The 11,295-nt window shown below is 33.2% G+C and overlaps 1 protein-coding gene across 1 annotated transcript; it reads right to left on the bottom strand.

Moving 5' to 3' along the window:
- Positions 1 to 350: 350 nt before the first annotated feature.
- Positions 351 to 6,257, bottom strand: LOC134280222 (tRNA pseudouridine synthase Pus10-like). The gene is made up of 6 exons (XM_062762636.1): positions 6,242 to 6,257; positions 5,959 to 6,076; positions 5,475 to 5,592; positions 2,137 to 2,279; positions 1,004 to 1,103; positions 351 to 422 (listed from the first exon to the last, which is right to left on the bottom strand). The coding sequence occupies exons 1-6, from the start codon at positions 6,255 to 6,257 to the stop codon at positions 381 to 383; spliced, it is 537 nt and encodes a 178-aa protein (XP_062618620.1). The 3' UTR covers positions 351 to 380.
- Positions 6,258 to 11,295: the final 5,038 nt, after the last annotated feature.

The following is an 11,295-nucleotide window of genomic DNA, read 5'->3' as shown; positions in this document are numbered from 1 at the left end:
ATATTTGAATGAAAGCACCAGTCAATACTGGATACAAAAACTAGTTGAAATGTATCAACAAAAGGATTTGCAAAATATAGACTTCGGTTTAAACTAGATCGTTTATACCCATGCAACACCAACTATTTTTTCAATAATCTGCCTCAGTTTAGATATTGACAGTACTCTGAACAAACCTTAGTATATTGAATCAACTGGGAGACATTTTTATTATATGCAGTAGAAAATTGGTGCTATATTGCTACATAATTAAGAGAGTTGAAAGTCATTCTTTGAAATAAATCTGTTTGCAAGCTTCAATACAAACTTCTCTTTAAGAAAGAAAACACAAGGATTGAACTGGGGTATAAATTTTATTCAGTCTAGGATACAGGAATCTGTCAGCTTGCTTCTAAGCTTGGAGGCCAATCCAACTCAACACTCTATGAAATATAAATGATAACAAGAATATAACAAAAGTTTGCTTTATTTTTAAACAAATCTGTGAATATAACTCTCATTCAAGTCATACTCCAATCACCCTTCATCATTGGAATGTAATGAGACAGTTATTAACGTACCTATATCAAAGACTAATTTTCAAAATCTTATTGTTTTTTATCAATACCGAGTCATTGTTGGAAATGAAAAATAAAAGTTAGAAATTCCTCATATTATTCTATATGAAAATTTGAAGCCATATTTCGACTATTCCTGTTTCAAAAACACCATTTAATAAAAAAAAATTGAAATAACAATAGATATACTTTGTGATTATTGCATGATATTTTGACTATTTATAGCCTTGAGGTTTGGGAAAATAAGTTTTATTTTGGGTTTTAGTTTATTTTTATGGAAACCTTAATTTCTCCTTGTTCCAATGGACAAGAAACTGCATTGCTTAAAATTTTTGGATATTTCAAATATTTTTTTCTGCTTCATTATATTTCTTCTTCATACAAACCTAGTCCAAGTTTAATCACATACCTCACAGTTAACCTTTATTTTCTATATGCAATTTCACCTGTACATAGAGTTCCAGTATATCACACTCCACCCCAGTCAAGATTCCTAGGTTTGGAGTGGTTCTCCCGAAATCTCCGTGAACAAAATCCTTAATGTAGCTAATGTTTAGTTAAGGTACATATATATTCAACACACCTGCAACAAACTTTAATAAACGCATACTGCACACTTAATACACATGTGTGTATATACATTAAAACTTGATTCTATATAGAAATCTCCTATGTTCCTGATACCCTATGATATTTGCATTTTTTTTTATTAAAGGAGTCTAGAAATATCCAGATTCCTCATTTGATTTTTTATAAAATAATACTGTACAGCAGGAAATTAACTCGCGGAGTTAATTTTCGCTATATTCGCGGAAAAAGAAATTCCGCGAATTCAAAATACAGTGAATAATTCTTTAAATGTTTTATAAGGATAAATTGAATTTTTTTTAATTTATTTTCTGTGATTAGGTGTAGACTGTCTTTATAAATATGCGAGTGTATAGATCAATATTACAAACACGTAGTTGTTGGTGTTTTTAAAGCTTATTAATTGTTTAATTCATTTTTCTAGCTAACGATTAATTTTGCTATATAGTATACGTGCGATATAATTATTTAATAAAACATGCTTGTTTAATTTCACCCGTACGTATCACTCAGTCATTACCTTTAATCAAGGCATTAACATAGTAAACAGGGTAATGACAATTGATTAATTTCAATTATATGATTAAAGGTTCAACATTTTGACTACGGTTTAATTTTTTTCTGATTTGGAGCCGGAAATAAAAAAATTAAATGAGTAGCATTATTTTGACTTCAAATTGGGATCAATCCGGTGTTTCATTATTTTTCAACCTGGATCAAACTCGGCACAATATATAAACTTTACTTTTCTGTCTGATATTCGTGACATATACATTACAAACTTTCACAATTCAATATACTATAGAGACGGAAAATAGCACTTAACACAATATATACCTACAGAAAATGTGTAAAAGTACTGTTTAAAAAATGTATGGTTTTTCCTTTCCGCGAATTCAAAAGACAGCGATTTGCAGAAACTTGAACAAATCGCGATCTTTTCCGACCGCGATTTTAACCTGCTATACAGTTCATGACCATATAAGGATACGTGCCCGCTTGTGATGAGAGACTCAAGGTAAAATGAAGGTCATCTATTTTCTCCGCTGACATACTGTACACGATTCTCTCCCTTGTCGCCAGAGGGCGCCGGTGTAGGACTCGAATGGGAGTCTTTTGATAAATGACAAGATCCTGAAAGTAGAATACAAAGCAAATCACATCATTATATGACATTTATTCAATGATTATTTAAGAATAAATCACACAAACTTTTTTCAAAAATTAGTAATTTTTCTCATAGATTTACTTAATGTGGAATGCCACGCCAACTTTTTATTTTATAGATCTTTGAGTCATCCTTTTTAAACAATGGTTTCAGCATTGAAAGTTCGATATTAGCTCTTAATTATTTTATATGATTTTTTTTGTATTTTTTCAAAGAAAATGAAAAAAATTATTTACATCCAAATAAGTTTTTTTCAAGTTAAAAGTTTGCTGTAAATGAATGCATCATATATGAATATCTAATAAAATATGCAAAGAAAGGCTGGTTACATTTTTTATTTTTTTTATGAAAAATTATTTATGAAAATAAAACACATTATTTGTAAATATTTTTTAAACCTATAGTTAAAAACACCATAAAACTAGTCACAACTGAGGACAACATGTTTTATAAAGAAATTGAAATGGAATTGAGAAATTTTAGAGAAATAAATTTTTTTAATATTTGGACCTAACCCAATCAAAATTATACTGATCCTGATCAAAATTAACACAAAATGAATAAAATGCTAATTTATTGACTCCTCATGTATTTACAATGAAGAAATCTATTTCATTGTCAAGTTCAGTATTATTTTAACCCCTATTATACCCAACCAGACTAGTGTTCTTAGGGAAATGTTCTTTATTTCCAATAATTATACAATTATGGCTGGGGTCGGTTTAATTTTGATAGGGTTTGGACAAAATTTAAAAAATTAATTTATCTAAAATTTTGCCATTTCGTTTCAATTTCTTTTATAAATATGATATATGAAAATGTTCTCCCAGTTGTGACTGGTTTTAAGAAGATTTTAACTACAAATTTAAAAAATATTCACAAATTATGTGTTTTATTTTCATAAATATTTTTTTATTTAAAAAAAATTAATATCTATACAGCTTTTCTGTATATATTTTATTTAGGTATTTATGTGATGCATACTTTAACAGCAAAATTTTTGCAAGAAAGCATCTAATTTGGATATAAATAATTTTTTTCATTTTCTTTGAAAAAATTCATATAAAATAATTTAGAGCTAATGTCGGCCTTTCAATGCTGAAACCATTGTTTAAAAAGGTTGACTCAGAGATCTATAAAATAAAAAGTTGGTGTGGCATTCCTCCCTAAGTATTGAATTCATATTTTTGGATGCCTTTGGTCCTATAACACACCTGGCCGTGCCAACAAATTGAATACCGTGCGTTAGCGCGGTATGATAACTTGTCGGCACGCCCAAGTGTGTTATAGGACCAAAGACTTCCAAAAATATGAATTCAATGCTTATATTTACATTCTCTAATTTTCCTTCTTCATAATTGATTATTCGTCCATCTTAAATGTGATTTTAGCGCCCTTCAAAACTGCCGAGGTTAATAGATGTAAGAGCCGTTTGTGACGTCAAATGACGTTAAATGACGTTGCAAAGTTAAATAACGCAAACAAACATTGCAAGGAAAAAGGTGACAAATTAATTTTTAATGCACATAACGTTAATTTTTATGTTAATTTTACAGAGTTATAGTTTTTCATTAAATTGAAATGAAACATTTTACATTTTGGTGTCCCTAGAGTATTGAAAATGCTTATAGTTCCTGCTGTGAATTCTAACGCGCGGTGACAAGGTTTCGCATGTGTCAAAAAATATATATCAATCCGTGCATCAATTTTTTTGTTTGTGCTAAGTACCCTTAAAGTCATATTTCACTTTTAATTCCCATTATTTATTTAAGCAAAAATTAAATTTTTAACAAGAGGCCCATGGGCCACATCGCTCACCTGAAAAGCTTTGACCATTCTGTTCTTTACCAGATTTCCCCCTTGTTATACATAATGCATCCCCACCCTACCCAACTGATCATAATTTAGACAATTTGAAATCTGCACTACCCCATGATCCTTCCATGGGCACATATGTTTCAGCTTTTTAGGCCCAGTGGTTCCTGAGAAGAAGATTTTCAAAGATTTTTCCTATATATTTCTATGTAAAACTTTGATTCCCTATAATGGCCCCGCCCTTCCCCCAGGGGTCATGATTCCTACAATTTAGAATTTACACTACCACAGAATGCTTCCACATAGGTTCACTTCTTCTGGCCCTGTTGTTCTTGAGAAGAAGATTTTCAAAGATGTTTCCTATATATTTCTATATAAAAATTTAATTTCCCATTATGGCCCCACCCTTCCCCCGGGGGTCATGATTTGAACAATTTAGAATCTACACTTTACCAAGATGCTTCCACATAAGTTTCAGCTTTTCTGGCCCAGTGGTTCTTGAGAAGAAGATTTTCAAAGATTTTTCCAATATATTTCTATATAAAACTTTGATTCCCCATTGTGGCCCCGCCCTTCCCCAGGGGTCATGATTTGAACAATTTAGAATCTACACTACCCCAGGATGCTTCCACATAAGTTTCAGCTTTACTGGCCCAGTGGTTCTTGAGAAGAAGATTTTTTAATGACCCAACCCTATTTTTGTCTTTTCTTGATTATCTCCCCTTGCGAGGGGACATGTCCCTTCATTTTAATAATTTAAATTCCCCTTTACCCAAGGATGCTTTGTACCAAGTTTGGTCAAAATTGGCCCAATGATTCTTGAGAAGAAGTCGAAAATGTGAAAAGTTTACAGACGGACAGACAGACAGACAGACAGACAGACAGACGGACAGACGATGGACAAAATGTGATCAGAAAAGCTCACTTGAGCCTTCGGCTCAGGTGAGCTAAAAGTCATTACATTGGTATGGAGATGTGCAGATATATGATAGATCAATGTTTGATAAATGAATTAATGTGGGTAGGTACAATAAAATAATTTAGGGCATTAGAGTAAGAAGATCTGATTATTCTTTAAAGCATTTTGTCACTATTTTTGTACATAACATAAAATGCCAGGAAATTTAAAATAATCTGTCAATAAATAGTTTATTTTGATATTTCATACTGCTTCACTAAACAGGTTTTATATCAGGACCAGTCCATAATATATTCATGTAAACCTGGCACCAAAGAAGTTAAGTCTTTATTACTTCAAGGACACTTTATTTTTCTTTTTCGAATTTTGACACTTACATAAATCTTATTCTTATATATATAAATCACTGACCAATACAACACAGTACCTTGACTTCCTGAAGCTTGTTAAGTTGTTCTTCGGAGAGAGATTCTTTAGACCAGCACAGGGCAGAACACGTTTTTGTTTTCTCTATTTCACCTTCCTTCAGTTTATCTACATCTTTTCTATTGATGAAAAGTAAAAACAAGTACAGAATTTACACATGAAGGAAAAAAATCTCTTACATTTCATCATCAACATTAGTCTGTTTTTTATAGCTCAAATACTCTCATTTGTTGTCTCCATGAAAACAATTTTCAAGAAATACAATACTTTCATGCAAAAATGTTTTATCATACATTGCAATGAAATATTTGAAAGAAATTGCATTTAAATTTATTTTAATAATTTTTCAAGAAAATAATTGTTATTTATCTTCCTCTCATCAAAGGATAAATTAGTTTTTAGAGCCTTGGCTACTGGCTGTTATTATAGATACATTGTCCTTGAAATTAAAGATGTTTACTTCATTTACATCTTAAAATCCTTACTTGTCAACAATTTGTAAATCCCTGACTTTAATATCAGCTGACTTGTTGATTTCCTGAAGAAGAAGAAGAAAAAAAAAATTAAAATTATACACCAGCTTTAATTTGGTTCCCAAATTGTCTTTTTATGGTTAGAGAAAATATGTGTAGGACATTTTGTACAATAAATGTGTTTCTTATTTTAAATGAAAAACATTTTTTTTTGCTTCCCCCACCCCCCCCCCCCCCCAAAAAAATAATATGCCTGGAAACTTGCCAAAAGCCAGTACAATAAGTGCAAACTAACAGCATAAAATTAACATACCAATTTTACTTAAGCTTTGTAAAAAAAAAAATACATTGCCTTTTGTACTTCCAGGATATCTTTTGCCGAGAATTCAACTCGATGTGGATTATCCATTTCTACAACAAAAGGCCTTCCTGCAAACAGGAAAAGATTTTTTTAAAACAAGAGGCCCAAGGGCCTTGAATCGCTCTTCTGAAAAATTGTACAATCTATCACTTCTTGAAGCCTCTTACTCTAAGTATCCTAAGATGCATGAACTGACTCTTTGCCAATTAGGACTGAAGATATTTCAGTATAGCTATAAAATACCATAAGTAGGACATGGTGACCTACTTTTTGATTTGAAACTTTCTGAGGACTCAAGATGCATTAATTGACAAAGATTGTTGGTTCTAACCAATAAGTACCTCAAATATTAAAGTAGGTCACTGTGACCTTCTTATGGTTGACATTCTCCGAGGACCAAAGATGCATCAACAATCAGAGTTTGATGATTTTAAGCCAAGAAGTACCAGAGATACTTAAATAAAGCAATAAAATGTCATAAAAAGGTCACCGTGACTTACTTTTTGGTTGACATTTTCCGAGGACCCAAGATGCATCAACTGACAATGTTTGATGATTCTAAGCCAATAACTATCTGAGATAATTAAAAGTAGGTCACTGTGACCTACTTTTTGGTCGACATTCTCCTAAAACCGATGATGCCTCAACTGACGTTTGATAATTCTAAGCCAAAAAGTACCTAAGATATAACCATAAAATTTCAAAACTAGGTCATAATGACCTACTTTTTGTTTGACATTCTCCGAAAAACCAAGTTGCATCAAATGACAAAATTGTGATAATTCTAAGCCAAAAAGTACCTAAGATAGCCATAAAATGTCAAAAGTAGGTCACCATGACCTCCTTTTTGGTCAACATTTTCAGAGGGCCCAAGATGCATCAACTGACAATGTTTCATGATTCTAAGCCAAAAAGTACCTGAGATAATCAAAAGTAGGTCATTGTGACCTACTTTTTGGTCAACATTCTCGGAAAACCCAAGATGCCTCAACTGACAACGTTTAACAATTCTAGGCCAATAAGTACCCAGGATAAGTGAATAGAGCCATAAAATTCAAAACTAGGTCACAGTGACCTACTTTTTAGTCGACATTCACGAAAACCCAAGTTGTATCAACTGACAAAGTTTGATGATTATAAGCCAAAAAGTACCTAAGATACAGAAATATTGCCATAAAATGTCAAAACTACGTCACAGTGACCTGTTTTTTGGTCCACATTTTCCGAAAACCCAGATCATCAAATGACAAAGTTTGATGATCATAGGTCTGAAAGTATTCAAAATATGCCTTTTAAACAATTTGAAAACAAATGCCTGCAAAATTCAAAAAGTAGGTCACAGTGACTTACTTTTTCATAAAAATGTTTCAAGGCCCTAAGATGCATCAACTTACAAGATTTGGTGAATCTAATCCTCTCAGTATCTGAAATAATGGGATTAAATGTTTTAGAAAAGGTGAGCCATGAAATTCAAAAAGTAGGTCATGGTGTCCTACTTTTAAGTTGACCTTGTTTAAGAACCCAAGATGCATCAACTGACAAAGTTTGATGATCATAGGCCTTAAAGTGTCCAAAATATGCCTTCAAATAATTTGAAAACAAAAGCCCGTAAAATTTAAAAAGTAGGTCACCATGACCTACTTTTGTGTTCACATGATGTGAATTCCTAAGATGCATCAACTTACAAGATTTGATAACCCTAGTCTTTATAATAAGCAAAATATCAATGTTTTTATTAAGTGTAAATTTTGGTTAACTTTGAAGTGACCTTGAGACCACCCCCTTTGCCCCAGGGTCATGCCTTGAACAATTCTTAATCTTCAACGTATCCTGACCCTTGTATGTAAGTTTGGTGAAAATCTACCTGGTGGTTCTGGAGAAGATTTTTTAGCAACCAGTAATTTTGGTTCTATTTTCCTGATTATCTCCCTTGTTTTAGGGTCCCAACCCTAGTTTTAGTATAAATGGTAGCCCTTGGACCAAGGATACCCTGTAACAAATTTGACAATGATTGGCCAAGGGGTTCTTGAGTTATGGCCCATATTCTAACAAGAGGCCCAGGGGCCACATCGCTCACCTGAGCAATTGGTGAAGAAAAAGCTTAATGAAAGTTTACTGAGGGTGAGGGGGCTTGAATTTTACCCCCCCCCCAGAGGGTCATGATTTGAACAAACTTGAATCTACACTACCTGAGGATGATTCCCTATAAATATCACTAAGCCTGGCTTTGAGGTACTTGAAATTTAAAGAAGATTTTAAAAGGTTTCCCTATATATTCCTATGTTAAACTTTTATCGGCCATTTTGGCCCCACCCTACCCCCGGGGGTCATGATTTGAACAAACTTGAATCTACACTACCTGAGGATGATTGCACATGAGTTTCATCTTTCCTGGCCCAGTGGTTCTTGAGAAGAAGATTTTTCCTTATATTCCTATGTTAAATTATGATCGGCCATTTTGGCCACACACTACCCCCTGGGGTCATGATTTGAACAAACTTGATTCTACACTTCCTGAGGATGATTCCACGTAAGTTTCATCTGTCCTGACCCGGTGATTCTTGAGAAGAAGATTTTTAAAGATTTTTCCTATATCTTTGATCGGCCATTTTGGCCCCACTCTACCCCCGGGGGTCATGATTTGAACAATTTTGAATCTACACTACCTGAAGATGATTCCAGATAAGTTTCATCTTCCTGGCCCAGTGGTTCTTCAGAAGAAGATTTTTTAAGTTTTTCCTATATATTCCTATGTTAAACTTTGATCGGCCATTTTGGCCCCACCCTACCCCCGGGGGTCATGATTTGAACAAACTTAAATTTACACTACCTGAGGATGATTCCATATAAGTTTCATCTTTCCAGGTCCAGTGGTTCTTGAAAAGAAGATTTTTAAAGATTTTTCCTATATATTCCTATGTTAAACTTTGATCGGCCATTTTGGCCCCACCCTACCCCCGGGGGTCATGATTTGAACAAACTTGAATCTACACTTCCTGAGGATGATTCCACATGAGTTTCATCTTTCCTGGCCCTGTGGTTCTTGAGAAGAAGATTTCTTAAGATTTTTCCTATGGAAAACTTTGATCGGCCATTTTGGCCCCACCCTACCCCCGGGGGGTCATGATTTGAACAAACTTTAATCTACCCTACCTGAGGATGATTCCACATGAGTTTCATCTTTCCTGGTCCAGTGGTTCTTGAGAAGAAGATTTTTAAAGATTTTTCCTATATATTCCTATGTTAAACTTCTGATCGGCCATTTTGGCCTCACCCTACCCCCAGGGGTCATGATTTGAACAAACTTGAATCTACACTTCCTGAGGATGATTCCAGATGAGTTTCATCTTTCCTGGCCCAGTGGTTCTTGAGAAGAAGATTTTTAAAGATTTTTCCTATATATTCCTATGTTAAACTTTGATCGGCCATTTTGGCCCCACCCTACCCCCGGGGGTCATGATTTGAACAAACTTAAATCTACACACCTGAGGATGATTCCATACGAGTTTCATCTTTCCTGTCCCAGTGGTTCTTGAGAAGAAGATTTTTAAAAATGCCATTAATTTTTCTCTAATTCATAATTATCTCCCATTTGAAAAGGGTGTGGCCCTTCATCTGAACAATCTTGACTCCCCTTCACCTAAGGATACTTTGTGGAAAGTTTGGTTGAAATTGGCCCAGTGGTTTTTGAGAAGATAAAAATGTGAAAAGTTAACGACAACAACGACGACAGACAACAGTCAACAGACAAATTCTGATCAGAAAAGCTCACTTGAGCCTTCGGCTCAGGTGAGCTATAAAGTTAACGCACACCGCACAAATGACCATAGCATTAGCTCTTTGAGCCTTTGGCTCAGAAGAGCTAAACATAAACAAAATCAGATCACTATTATTAATAAGTTTGCATGTAGAATTGCAACTCAATTAAACTTGCAATATAATTTATAGAAACAAGTTTTCTTGTTTTGGAAATTGTGTCAAGCTGCATAATGAATAGAAATAAGGAAACCTCCCCTTCCATGTATACAAACATTATTTTTTATAATCTATGAAACCCTGCATTAATTTTCTTAAAGATAACAATATAAATGTTCACTTAATCAAAAATGCCTACTGTAAAAACAATGTTTCAGAAATATTTGTAAACAGAATTTGTACAAAAATATTACAACTTTTACAAATTTTCATCTATACTTTACCTTTTCCTAACATTCTTACATCCACATCTTCTCGTCCTGATGAAGAAAAACGTTGTTCTGAAAATTAAGGTACCGCGCATTTTTACAAATACATTCAGAATTTGCCAGAGGTCTATTGGTTACAAACCTCACTAGAATCAAATCCACATTTTTTTCTGATAGAAGAATTTATCAAATCCTAATGTTTATAGCTATTAAAGTTTTTAATTTCTCCATATTTACAACAAATGGGGAAAGTGTTTTATGAACTGTCAGCTGTCATAATAGTTTAAATTTTTTATATACATGTATTGTATCAGCTGGGAACTATGGAAATAAATGTGATATGCCTTATGAATTTGTGTAGTTTGTTGATTATGCCTGGTCATTACATGTAACTTGAAGTTGAAAACTTAGGATAATTTATGGGCTTCACTTTGATGCTTGAATTTTTAAAAAAATGTATATGAAACTTGGAAGGGTGCATAATCAAAGAGTGGCTCATGAAATTTAATCCCAGTACAGGTGAACCAGGAAGTATAAACAGCTGACAACAGGTAGATAACACAGGTGTGTAGATCACATGATCAATGTCACTGAGATTACATAGAGACGATCAATAGTTTAATGAAAGAGACCGCCATTACTGTCTTAAATCAGGTATTATTTCAAATTGAATAACATAAATTTATGCATATCAAATATTAATCTTTGAAATATCCATCTTAAGAATGCATTTAATAAGAAGAAATTTGTTGAAGAACAGTGTGAATATTTTTTTTGTACTTCCATTTTAAAATTCATGGAAAC

The sequence above is a fragment of the Saccostrea cucullata genome, unplaced genomic scaffold, assembly GCF_032062105.1.
Source record: "Saccostrea cucullata isolate Sc308-1 unplaced genomic scaffold, CSIRO_AGI_Scuc_v1 ctg5439, whole genome shotgun sequence".
Taxonomy (NCBI): domain Eukaryota; kingdom Metazoa; phylum Mollusca; class Bivalvia; order Ostreida; family Ostreidae; genus Saccostrea; species Saccostrea cuccullata.
Note: the sequence above shows the minus strand (reverse complement) of the source record. Positions and strands in the feature narration are given on the sequence as shown.

Bases quoted from the DNA above. Each gene is read 5' to 3' on its own strand.
- LOC134280222 (XM_062762636.1), bottom strand. The intron at 5,593-5,958 runs GTAAGGATTTTA...TTTCATCAATAG, and splicing joins GATTTACAAATTGTTGACAA to AAAAGATGTAGATAAACTGA. The intron at 1,104-2,136 runs GTATCCTTATAT...ACTAAACATTAG, and splicing joins CTCTCATCACAAGCGGGCAC to CTACATTAAGGATTTTGTTC.